General features: G+C 36.0%; 1 protein-coding gene across 3 annotated transcripts in view; it reads right to left on the reverse strand.

Moving 5' to 3' along the window:
• The window catches only part of BBX (BBX, HMG-box containing), a 275,885-nt gene that overhangs the window by 74,053 nt on the left and 187,923 nt on the right, over window positions 1-13,909 (reverse strand). For all 3 annotated transcript variants that reach the window (XM_021710057.1, XM_021710056.1, XM_021710055.1), the window contains 2 exons: window positions 7,614-7,809; window positions 3,708-3,775 (listed from right to left, as the gene is read on the reverse strand). In XM_021710057.1, the coding sequence (XP_021565732.1) occupies window positions 3,708-3,775; window positions 7,614-7,809 (264 nt within the window). The remainder of the gene's footprint in view (window positions 1-3,707; window positions 3,776-7,613; window positions 7,810-13,909) is intronic.

A 13,909-nucleotide genomic window follows, 5' to 3' on the forward strand; every position in this document is an offset into this window, starting at 1 on the left:
TTGAGACTCCAACTCAAAAAAAAAAAAAGACTATAGAGCCATGCTAGGGTAACAGTGGTAAATAAAAATGGTGAACTGGTAATGAAAAAAATATCCATCATGGTAGATTGATAATTAATCAGAAGATAGCAAAAATACATTTTGTTTGTTATTATTTGCTCAATGATATCTTAAGAAACTATAATTTCTCTTTAAAAACTCGAAGAGCATTTCAGATAGATGTAGAAAATAGTACAGGATTTAATCTGGGACTTTATTATTTCAGTTACAGTAAGCCTCTCAACTTCTAAAATTGTTTTTGTTTAAAAAAATCTATTATCCATATTAAAATTTTTCATATTTTAAAAAACAATCTTTTAAGGTCTTTTCCATATGGTTAGGTCATGTTAATGAACAATAGAAAATCTCCTTTTAAGAATAATATTTCAGTTGGGCAAGTGGCTCAAACCTGTAATCGCTTAGGAGCCTAAGCTCAGGGGTTTGAGACCAACCCGGACAACTTGGTAAGACCTCATCTCTATAATAAATAAAAAAATAAGCCAGGCATGGTAGCATGTGCCTGCAGCTCCAGCTACTTAGAAGGCTGAGGTGGAAGGATCACCTTAACTCAGCTGGTTGAGGATATGGTGGCAGTGAGAATGCCACTGCACTCCAGCCTGGGCGACAGAGTGAGACTCTGACTCAAAAAAAAAAAAAAAGAATAATTTCAGAATAAGGGTTCTAATAGCAAAAACAGGGAATCAACCATGCTGCCCACCAAAAGTGGACTGGATAAAAAAATGTGGTACATATACGTGATAGACTATTACGTAGCCATAAAGGAGGACAAAATTATAAACTTTTCAGCAACTTAGATGGACTTAGAGTCTATAATACTGAGTACCACATGTTCTCACTCATAAGCTGACCCTGAACAATTATCATAATATTATAAGAAAGGGATTGGCAGCAGTGGGAAATAGCCAGGGGAGGTGGGGGCACACCTCATCAGTAAGTGTATCTGATCTCAAACCAGGTGAAGTGGTAACCGAAGTGAGGCCCAAACTTTACCTATACAATGACCATTTGTATACCTAATGTACCCCACATCTTTAAAATAAAAACTAAAAAAGAAAAAAAAAATGCCGTATATATATATATATATATATATATATATACACACACAATGGAGTATTATACAGCCATCAAGAACAACAAAATTATGGACTTCGCAGCAACTTGGATGGTGTTAGAGTCTACAGTACTCAGTGATTTATCATGGAAACAAAGAACTGAATATCATATGTTCTCACTCATAAGCGGACTCTGACTGTTTACCATAATACTATAAGAAAGGGATTGGCAGTAACTGGAAACTGATAGTGGAGGGGGGAGCATATAATGCTAATAAGGGTACCTGATCTCAAAGCAGGCAAAGTGAAGACCAAAGGTGGGTCCAAACTTTAACTGTACAATGATCACTTGGATACCTAATTCTGAACTGTACCCCACTTCTTTAAAATAAAATAAATTTAAAAAAAAGAATAAGGGTTCTGTATGGCATTTTAAAAAGCCATTATGATTATATCTTTTCTGTGGCAGAAATTTTGTAAAATTGTCACTTTGGTCCTACCCAACAGGATCAACAGATTTCACAGTAATTTTTCCAAATGTCAGAAACATAAAATTTCTCTATTTCTCTCATCTCATTATTCTCCTAGTTTTCTTAGAAAAACATAGTACATATTTACTACATATATCTTATACTCATCTGCTTGTGTATATAAGCCACTAAAGTTTTATTCCCATGTTTACATATCTAGAATAAGACTTTGCATAGAAAGTCAGGTGCTATATACAGCCTACTAATATCTATGGAGTAAACGCACAAACTAATTCTATTTAGAGACAGCATTATTTTATACAACTTTCATTGCTTTATTGTTTCAATAACTTAAGATTTTTTCACTAATGATCTAAATATTTCTGAGATGAGAGGCAGGGAATATGAAGAAAGCTGTGTTCCTAGAAGTGGTTCTGAAAGACCTAACTGCTGCTTCTTCCTTAGCATAGATTCCCTTTCCCATTATGGTTCACCTCTTTAAGTTACTCAGTTTTCATTGTCTCTTTCTCAAAACAGTTCCTCTTCATCAGACAAACATAAACTGTACACCACCACATTAAGTTACATGCGACAAAACTCTTCCTTTTTAAAAGAGGCTAGGAGAACTTCTCACTGAAAAAAGCCCAAGAAGCAAAATGATAAGCAAAGAAAAAAAACAGCATCCTTTTCTTTGACTAGCATCCATAAGTTCCATCAATGTTGATTTGTTTAAATGTGTACTAGAAAGTTTAAAAGAACACTAAAATAGATGCTGGAAATGAAACACCATCATAATCTAATTAGTTAGGAAAGCTGATGCTGACTTTCACAATGCAATGTATTCTTGGAAATCATACGAGTCAGACTGTGTTGAAAGGTCAAGTGTGCATTACTATTCTAACATTCACCGTTGGAACATGCTTGGGATACTCTACACCCAAGTGAGAGTCTGATTTGCCATGAGGTAGCAGCATGTGTTAGAAAGTTAAATGATGCTTGACAATGCCATTGTGTTAGAAAGTATAAACACGCTGAATAATGAGTATGCAAAGGCACAAAGTGACACATATGTTTTTTTCCAGCTAAAGATTAACACAATGTAAATAACTATTAGTATATTAATTTATACATTTTTTGCTACACGAAATTAGAGTAGAACAAAATAATTCAGTTAAATTGAACATATAGTCAACAACTGTGGATCCCAAATGTAAACTGTAAAGAATAAAAAAAAAATTTTATGATGTAAATAGCTCATATATTCTACTAAAGTCACTATTTGAATAGGCTTCAACTGTATGGCATAATCACAGCTCAAAAAAAGGAAAAAAATAAAAACAGTAAAAAATATAGATCTGCAATAAAATTGAGCTACTATCTGGTCCTAAACAGTGATTCTGAAAAATTCCCATCTCAAGAACCTAAATGTGGTGAAATAACATGACCTGCAGGTTAATTCAACAGGTCTCTTAAACAGATCTGGAAAATAAAGGAATCCCATAAATGCAAACTATGCATCGTTAACTGCCACAACCTGCCCATCAAAATCCCACCTGAAAATGTTTACCAAAAGTAGTGCAATAAATAGATCATAAAACTAAGGTCATGAGAGCCCAGGTCCTTTTCCTTTTTCATTCTAAAGAATAAAACAATCCTGAAACACCATGTTTCCTAATTTTCAAAACAGGAGTTTGAAATTATTCAGGTACTAAAGAGACTGAAAGCTGCATATTTTTTATTATCGTCTTGCCACTAGCAAGTATAAAGGAGAACATCACAAATTCAGGGAATGTTTTGAAAGGAATAAATGAATTATAGTACCAAATTTACATCCTATGACACAGTCATGGCAAACACCAATTATTTGTACACTGCATTTCTTACTCCTAAGTTCATGGAACCTAAAAATCTGTCCCTGACTTGTGTTTATGTCCTCTTGAGCTTATTTACACCCTCTATGCACAGGATGCACAGATAGATCTTAATGAGAACAATTATAAGTTATGTTGGTTCATGAGCTGTAAACAGTGCAAACACAGAATGAGCAATGTGAACAGAATACAAATGTCTGTGTTCTTAACCCCTGGCGTGAGCAGAATAGAGAGGGGGTGAGGGATTGGCTTACCTCTGGTGTGCCAAGAGCATGTTCTCCAGCTAGCAGCAGCATGCTCAGGCCTCCCATTTGAGTAGGATCTAAATAAGTCAAAAACGAATCATCAACTTACAAGCATGAAGTACATACACACAGAGATTCAAAAAGAAAGCTCATAAAGACAAGCAATCAGAAATCCAAGTGAACCTTTTATGTAAACTTTTATGCAAAACTTTTAAAACTTTGTATGTAACAATAACCTGACATATACGTGCTCAGTACTCATACTATGAGCCTTTAAATACCATGATTATCCCAATTCCATAACTGTTTATAACATGAATTACCTCCTAATTGGATGCTTCTTTTCTTATTGCATGGGGAGTTTAGATAAGAATTTTTTTAAACAAAAAAGTGCTTATGCTTGTGTTCTAAGAAGTGTGAGATTGTATTCTCAAATTGTTATTTTTGCCATGTGAAATCAGGACTAATAAAAAGAATCAGGCTATCGCCAGGCTCGGTGGCTCAGCCTGTAATCCTGCGCCTTTGGGGAGGCTGAGGTGAGTGGATTGCCTGAGCCGCGGGTTCGAGACCCGCCTGGGCAGCGAGACCTCATCTCTACAATAAATCAAAAAATCAGCTGGGCATGGTAGCGTATGCCTGTAATTCCGGCTACTAGAAAGGCTGAGGCGGAAGGATCGCCGGAGCCCAGCAGGTTGAGGCTGCGGTGGCCGGAAGCAGCCACTGCACTCCAGTCTGGGCGACCGAGTGAGACTCCAACTCAAAAAAAAAAAAAAAAAAAGAAAAAGAATCAGGCTATCAAAGAACCTGAGAACACAGAAATTTTCCAAATGGGCCTCCAAAATCTAGTCAACTTTGTTCAAATAAGAATCTTGCATCCTTTAAGTTTGTCTTAAATGAATTAAAATTCAGAATTGTAATGAAAGAACATATGTGAAAATGCCTAACTCAGTGTCTCTCCTAGTGCACATAGGTCCTTAGTCGATACATATTTAATATTACGACTCTCTCTACATTGAAAATAAGGACCAGTCATAATGTTGCCCGCAGACATTCAGTTGTTTCTTTTCCTTTTCTGGTTGAAGGTATGCCACTGAGTACATTTTTGCATACAACCTACCTTGGGATTGACTCATGAAACAGCTTTAACTACATCTAATATACAAATTATTTTCCATGGCAAAAAAGTTCTGAGGTGTTAAAAAAAAAGGAGGGGGGAGAGGTTATTAGAGGAAAGAATATGTCACCAAATGATTAAGTTGTCAAAAAATAGCTCAATGTTGGAAGGCAGCCATAATAGGAAGACATATATAAAGAATACACAAATACTGGCTGATCTGAGGAAACAAAGCTTTTTGGTGTTGTTTTAAGATTACAACTTTAATGAAATGTTAAATTTAAGAATGATTGTGGCTGTTAAAATAGATCTTTAAATCCACTTAAAAATAAAAATCAGGAGGGGGAAATAAATTCAGTAGAAAGTAAAAGTTTAGTTTGGTTCTTTAAGAGCGAAATGCTTTTTTGCAGCTGTCATCCCAGAGATCAGGAGGACTGGATGATAGCTTTCTAAAGATAAAAATGTGTTAGTTCAAATTACAAAGTAAAATAGGAACATGATTACATGATAATTTATATACCAATGTGACTTTGCAAGAAGTTTGCTATATAGATACTAAAACATAGGCCAAGAAATTACCAACATCCTTTATATTAGTTTTACTTACATAGTTATTTAGAACTATCAAAAACATTTTCACATAAATAGCATGCTTTCCCCTCACCAAAAGGGCTTGTACTAAATTAAATTCTACATAGCTTTCCCTTCTTGGAAATCAAACATTTAACAACTTGGGGTTATTCAAGATTGCAAAGTGTCCTCTGACAAAGACTACTGGGTAAACAAAACAAAACAGATTACATGTTGAGAAAATCTGGCTCTTAAAAGCCCTCTAGTATCTTCTAGACTCATAGATACAATCACCAGGTTTTAATGAAAGGGAAATTAATTTGCATTCATCTTGTTGAAAAGGAACATACCTGAAAATATCAGACCAATGTTATCTACTATCTACAAGCTTAACAAGAGCTCTGATCACGGATTTCCAAAATATGACACAGGCCATGTTTCATTCCTGTACTTTGCTGAATACAGCTTTTCGAAGCTGATCTATACAGATCTTGTTTTAAGTCTAGGTTCTATTTTGAATTTGCAGGTAAAAGACAGATTAATAAAGAGTCAGAAACGGTACAAAAAGACATCCTTCACAACTCTCAGTAGTTTACTTATAATAAATGATTATTTGGTTTGTAAAGAGCAACTGTATGCATTAAAACCCTCATATACTGCTCTAGATTGAGAATTGGGAGAAAATGCAATGGATGCTAAATGATGATCAAAAAAATTCAGTTAGAAGTCTGTCATCTATATACCCTTTCTTGGTCCAGACAATAAAATGTTTTAGAAAACAATCCAAGTGATACAATGTAGGAAGTCCAGAGAGCTTACCTCAAGACTATCTAATAGGTGGATTAAAGCAAAAACTGTACAAAGCAACAGCTAAAACAAAAACAGAACTCTATGCTTGATTCTTCTGGGACATGCAGAAGCATCATTTTGGGAGCTCACCTATAATCACACTACACACACCCACATAACAATCACCAGAAGACTTGTTAGGTCTACTGGCTATTAAAAAAATGTGTCAGCCGGGCTCGGTGGCTCAGCCTGTAATCCCGCGCCTTTGGGAGGCTGAGGTGAGTGGACTGCCTGAGCCCGCGGGTTCGAGACCCGCCTGGGCAGCGAGACCTCATCTCTACAACAAATAAAAAAAATCAGCCGGGCGTGGTAGCGCACGCCTGTAATTCCGGCTACTGGGAAGGCTGAGGCGGAAGGATCGCCGGAGCCCCGCAGGTCGAGGCTGCGGTGGCCGGGAGCGGCCCCTGCACTCCAGTGTGGGCGACGGAGTGAGACTCCAACTCAAAGAAAAACAAACAAAAAACAAACCGACAAAAATGTGTCATCACACTATTGTTCAACTTCCTTTCCCAACATTTCCATATTGCAAAGGGTTTAATCGTTTGATTTTGAAGAAAATGTACTTGAAGCACTGAAACAAGAACCCTGCAGTTCAACAGCAACTTCACTGCCTCCATCTCACCCCATCTCTTCACTTCATCTGGCAAATTTCTGTTTGGATTACTGCACTGCAACAGCCAGGGAAGACAGACCCATCTGCAGGGTGAATATAAATGCTTTATTTCATAGTAATAAATGCTTTAGCATTCCTTACTACCCCGAGTGTTCAAGGTCCCATAACAAATGGGACCATCTGGAATTTAAAATCTGCCTGGCTCATACAGAAATGGATGTGGGAGGAGGGGGTAAGATGGGAACTCTCTCCTAAGAAACGGGTGTCCGATCGATTTCAGATTTGTGATGGAGTTCTTCATAGTCTTACCCTCAATGTTTCAGATACTCAGATGATCTACATTATTGGGGCTCTTAAGCTTCCATGATAACCAAAGTGTTTAACGGAATAGCTGATTAGTGTGTATGTGTATATAAGCTATTTTGTTAACATCATAATATTCCCTAAGTTCTTGATAATCTCCACATTGCTGACTGCTTTTCCATATTGTCAATGTCAGGAGTTCACATATATTAATAATGACTTTATCACTTGGTCTATATTGCCTTTCTTTCATTTTACACACACACACACACACACACACACACACACACACACACACACACACACAATTTATATCATGCTCCAATGCTTTAAAATATGCCATACATTTGCCACTGCTACATACTGGTCCTAAATTTTGCTCTCTCTCCTCCAGTATTTGTCAAAAATGCTGCCTAAATGTATTGCCCTATCCATAAAGAAAGGTAGAAATAGTGTCTCGACTCACCAGCTATTCCAAAGTTAAGCTGAGGCATTTCTTCAGTCTTTGCTTTCTTGGGGCTTGGCAAGTCTCTTGGAGAGTCAGATGGGAAGGCCCAAAGTTTCTTTCGTGGATTGACAGTGGGTGTTGGGGATTTCACAGGCTTGTTTGTGGTAGGACACCATTTGTAGCCAGGATTTGCTTTCATAAATGCATCTTTATACTATAAAAATAAAAGAATAGACAGCAGATTTTAATTAGCATATAGATTGAAAAAGTTCTAATATCCTTTACCCCATTCCCCTATTTAGATAATGAGTGAAAAAAACTTTCACTGACTTCTGTGGCTCTCCTTGTAGAAGAATGACAATCTCAGCACAGGGCTCTAGAGACAGTACACGGACTTATCTACCAGAAAGTCCATTTGGGGGATGACAGTACAGAGGCTGCAGCTTTGTATCTTTTAATCCTCATTTTTTAAAACTTTAGTATCTAGAAAGCTGTTTGACCTTGGTGGAGAGAGGGAGTTGCTTGTAATGGAAATAGTCTAGGGTTCTGCAAACAAAAATGCAGGTTCAAACCCTAGCACTTCCACTTAGGGCTATGATGACCTAGGACAGGGAACGTAACCACTCTGCTCCTCAACCTTAGATTTCATAAACCGAGAATAATACAGGCAATGCCTACTACCAGGGTTACCGGAAACAGTGGTGCAAAGTGCTGCACCTATTTCAAAGTAGGCTTTAAGTACACATTACAAAGTGTAAGCTAACAGGGCCAGTAACCATATTCTGCCCATTGCTTAATTTAATTTGGTAATTATGGTAAAAAATATTAAACATGTGGTTTGTGTACTAGTAAGGCAAACTTAACAGAGCAAAGTACTTGGTTATGGGATGAAGGAGCCAAGATTGAGAGTGGGAGAAGGGGAACAAGGTAGACAGAGGACGACACAGGACCTTGCAGAGGACAGTGAACTGGATATGGAGTTTGATGACCTGGGTTCAAAATACACCTCTGCTTTAGCCAGCTGTAATCATTAAGTTGTTTGACCTTTCTCATTCTCAATTCCTCTATGTATGAAGTATAACTATACCTGCCAATATCCCAAGGCTCTGTAATAAGCACCCATGATCAAATATACGAATGAGTTGTAAGAGCACCAATGTGTGATGTTGCAATTAATCTATCACAAACTTTATGTCTTGCTTGGAGGTTTCAACCTTCACTGACATCTTTTCTTCTCATTTGTTGTGGCTTTCTCCTGTTATTCTCTTTAACCAATTCTGCTACTTCTTTTCCCATGCACAACAATAACATTAGATAAAATATATTTATTGCTATTTATTATATATTGGCAAAGTTATGTTATCTGATTAAAAATGTATTTTCTGTGTATTATTCAGCTACTATATTATTACTACTGGATACTGTATTAAATGAATACAATTATTTCAATCCCATAAGCTTGCCTTTTAAATTGTGATATTAACTAATTTAGGATAGCCTCCAAACTTTTAATTTTATGTAATAGGGGAAAAGGTTCCTTTATCCTTGGTGTAAGGAAAGTGTATGTAATCTAAATAAATTTTTTCTACCATTTCAATTTAAATCATAAAAATGAAAACTGTAATGTAGATAATAATGCAATGTTAACAGACAATGGTCTAGAATTACACCAAAGTTAACTCAAATTTCTGAATAATCCTTTTTTTTAGCCTGTAAGATATAAATCTGCCTACTTACACGTGGATGTGTATAGAAGGAACATAAAAAACCTGTAAGATGCAGTCCTACTTTTCTTACAGAAATAATTAAAATGGAACACAAGGCCAGAGCCAATCCAGAATTTACCATCACAAAGCAGAATGAATTTGGAGGTATCAAATGTGATACAAGAGACATACTACCACAGTGCACTCATGTGCATGGGGATTTACATATTAAGCTGAGGCAGACAAATAGCTTTGCCTGCTGTCTGGAGGTGGAGAATGATAAATGGTAGGGTGAGATGAAAATGGAAGTAGCAGACACATGCATCATTATTGTGTCCTAGTAAAAGCACACGGGTTGGGTTTGTCAGATGAACAGTCACTTGAACAAAGGTCACCACTCTATAAAGTGACAAAAGACTTTCAAACAAATTGATTAACATATTTGTCATGAGAAATATGATTACCTACTTTTTTTTTTGGTTGTTTTAAGAAGAAAGTCACAGTGTGAAAGATGCAGGATGGATGTCACTAGAGCTCAGATTTCTTGTATCTTAGGTGTCCTGTCCCCCTCTGCCCACGTTGATCTGCTGGATAAGCTATTTTCCAGTAAGGTGTCACATCTTTTGCTACGTAAGAATCATTTGCTTTGGTAAAAATCAATAAGTGTAATGGAAATGATTATGCTGTCATCCTTATGAATGAATTATTGCCAGCATCAACTATTTTTAAAGCACTGATGATACAAATAAAGCCCAGCTTAAACTAATTTATGATGGGAGCTGGTGCTGAAGACAACGTAAAGCAGTTTTAATGACCACGTCATAATCACTTCTCTTTCTCTTGCCCCTATTCTGCTCACCCACCCCCACCTCAAATACTCTGTGAAAACTGACTAGATGACAGACACTTGTTAGAACTGGGGATAGAAAAGAACATGGATTAGACAGAGTCCCTGTATTCATATTGCTTACAGTCCACAATTAACTACACAAACATATTGTTTCTTTTAATACATGGTCCTTAAGTCCAGAGCATGGTTCCCACTGGTCCAGGTACAAAAAACCATTTCACAATAGGTCTGTAAAAGTAAACTATGAGTAAAGTAACAGAGGGCAAGAGAAAGGCCTGGAATATGTGGGGCTTTATGAAAAATGATTAACTGAGAATTTACTGAGGATCAGTATTCTGTAACTGTATCACAATATTATTCTTGCAGATTCTTAAACTTGATGTAGATTCTCAAATCCATGACAATATTCATTAGTTCAATCATGTATGTACTGAGTAGAAGAATGTGGGAGGTGGAGAATAGAATAAATATTGAACAATATTACTCCTTAAGGAACAATATTTGTCCTTAAGGAGTTTAAAGCTTAGCTAGAGATGCCATCAATTCATGTAAAAACACAGGTTAACACAAGCAGCGTATAAGCATCAACTGAGAGTGGAGGTAGCAAGAGCCTTTGGGTGTGAGGATGACTATCTGTCCTTGGAAATTGGCATCTCATCAATCACTGCTCTGACTCAGCTATAGGAGACAACAGTAGAAAAGCTTAGTCATTTGTTGTGACAAGATTATTAGGAAAGGGATTACTGAGAAGTCTGAGTAATGGAGAAATGGGAGAAGACTCTGTATATACTAGTCTGAAGCAAGTAATTGAGTGAAACTATTAGCATGCAGGACAACCATGTGGGCAAAATCCATCATCACTGGACTGAAAGGACCAAAGAGATAGGCCCCTCCTATCCAGACATCCAGGGCTAGGCTGATCATGCAGTAAGTGGAAGTGGAAGCTCACTTATTGTCCAAAGAGTTCCGTGAAAGGCTCTCCTAGATAGCTACATTCTTGTTAAAATACCAGTTTTCAAAATTCTTCCATTAAAATAAAAATTCACTTCTGTTGCTTTCAGTTTATTTTTGCAAATTTTAAATCAATTAGGTAACTAAGTGAAATCTACTTTGCAGACACAGCTCCTGACTTACCCGAAGTGCTCAGTAAATGTTGGTTCCCTTCTCTCAGACCCCAACCACCACCATGTTTCACAGCAAGAATAATAAATCAGTAAGTCAGTTATTTTGTTATTCAGTATTGGTATCAAAAATGTACACTTTGTTACAGTAATCTGCCTACTTCATATTTGACAATGGCATTATTATGTGACAAAAGACAATACTCTATTTTGTTAATCCTTTAAAAATGGGGTCTAAGCATTACTTTTCCAGACCATGCACAAAAATGGAAATTGGATCTAAAAAAGAATCCTGATTTTAATGAAACATATACTTACCAACTGTTCTAACATTGTTTATTTTAAATTGGAAGGGGGCACTATCTACACATCCACTAGTATTTCTAGCTATTATTATAGTCCAGATCTTTTCAACAGGATGAAAGAGAAGTGGCAATCCTGGTGAGACCCAGTAATAAGGGACCCTGAGAATGTCTGTATAAATAAAGACCAATGATTGTGATGCAAATATGTGAAATATTACCACGAAATAACATCTCCCAGGAGTGTAAAAAAGAGATTACACAGGAAATGGCGAATTTTTAAGAAGGAGATAAACACATATTTTATTTTATAATCACATACTCCTATGGGGGATAATTGAACCTCTAGGGTAATAAATTCTGAGACAGCTGTATCTCTTCCCTACCACAGGCAGAAATCATATTATACAAGGGTGGTGAGAGAGAGGGAGATATTTGAGAAGTGGCACTAATCTGTATTTCCTCAATTTGAGGAAATTTCTTTCACAAAAATTTAAAAATTATCATTTGGATAATGCAACTTAATGTACTATCTGATTTGAATTATTCTTGCTAGGGGTTTTAAATATGAAGAAAATATTAATTTGACTGTTTCCTGTAATAGAACATTGAATTAAATTTACGGTTTTGATTGAACAAAAATATTTTAAGTCATACATTAACCTGCACAATTTTCATAATAAAGAGCCCCTCCAATAGAAATCATACACTTGAAAAAGTGACTTGAATGTGACCAGGAAATTGTTTGGCTGTTGTATTTGTGGAAAAGTCACAAATGAAAAACTGAAAGCAAAGAAACTGGCTACTTAAAGGTGAGGACTATTTCAGCACCAGTTTATTTTCATATATATACAATTTACTCTCTTATTTGGGTAATCAGGAGAAAAGTCAGTTTAATCAGTGTACACTAATTTTAAAAAACCAAAGTTTAAGAACTTCTTTAAAAATAGTTTTGTTACTTTTAAAACAGTAGTTGGGATCTGGTTGAGAAAATATCTAGTAAAGCTCCTTTCTGAAAATGAATTCTTTAAAAAGTTGTATAATTTTAACTAATTTGAATTGCAAAATGTTTATCCCCAGCAAAAAAAAGTTTTCTTAGGTTTAAAAATGTCCTTAAACACCTGAAACCTTCTCCTTACAAAATAGTTTACAGCATGAATTTATAATTTTTCAAATGGTGCAAAAGTTAAGTTTTACCATATCCCTCTGAATGATCACAAATTCCAAAGTAATCAGGACTTACTATGGTAACATCATGCACAATATTTGAATTTTGGGTCGTTCAGCCAATATAAAAACTAGCAACAGAAACCAAATACCAAAAATGAGTCTTGAGATACTCAGTTTTAATTTTCAACTTGTTATTTACTAGCTATGAGGTCATCATAAAGTCGTTATGATATTACTTATCTGAATATTTAAATACTAGTGTTTGCTTAACAATTAGCAAATGGGCTAATATTTCTAAGTTAAGTAGTTAGTTCACCTAATTGAGCATCTATTTTGTTAGAGGCTATTCATCACATGGGACAGACTCTGCCAAATTGGTCAAATGACATAGTTTCACTGATTCTTGTGTTTCAAAGATGAATTTTACATTTTAGTGACCCTTCAATTTATTAGCAGTTTATAATAAAAACAGTAAATCATCATTTAGGTAGAGAAGTATGAAACAGAAATTAACATAGAGTTGTTTATCAGAAATAATCCTCAAACTAACATTTGTACAGAGTCTTAAACTTTGCATAATGTTTGCACATACATTCTCTTATTTGCATCTTACTTCAACCCTGTTGAGCAGGCATCTTAATTTATTACCATTTTACAAATGTGAGAATTCAGAAAGGTCTGAGAAGGAAGGTCAAGTATGAGAATCCAAGCTCTATTACATTACTTTGCTTCCTTGGATAAGTCATAAAACTTTTCTAGGCCTCAGTGTCTTACCTTTAGCATTTGCAAAAATAATATCTAACTCATGGAATTATTCTGAGGATTGAATGAGTTAAATGTTTATTATTAAGGAACTCTGAATATAATAAAGAGATATTAAAAAACTTACTATTATCATTTCAAAAATAAACACTTGAATATTTCTTTAAACACAAGTCCTGGCCGGGTGCAGTGGCTCAAGTCTGTAATCCTAGCACTTTGGGAGGCCGAGGTGAGGGGACTGCCTGGGCCCACAGGTTTGAGACCAGCCTGTGCAACTTGGTGAGACCTCATCTCTGCAATAAAATAAAAATATTAGCCAGGTGTGGTAGCGTGCGCCTGTAGTTCTGGCTACTTGGAAGGCTGAGGTGGAAGGATTGCCTAAGCCCAGCAGGTCCACACTGGG

This window comes from Carlito syrichta, unplaced genomic scaffold, assembly GCF_000164805.1.
Source record: "Carlito syrichta isolate Samal-C Ts95f unplaced genomic scaffold, Tarsius_syrichta-2.0.1 Scaffold287976, whole genome shotgun sequence".
NCBI lineage: Eukaryota > Metazoa > Chordata > Mammalia > Primates > Tarsiidae > Carlito > Carlito syrichta.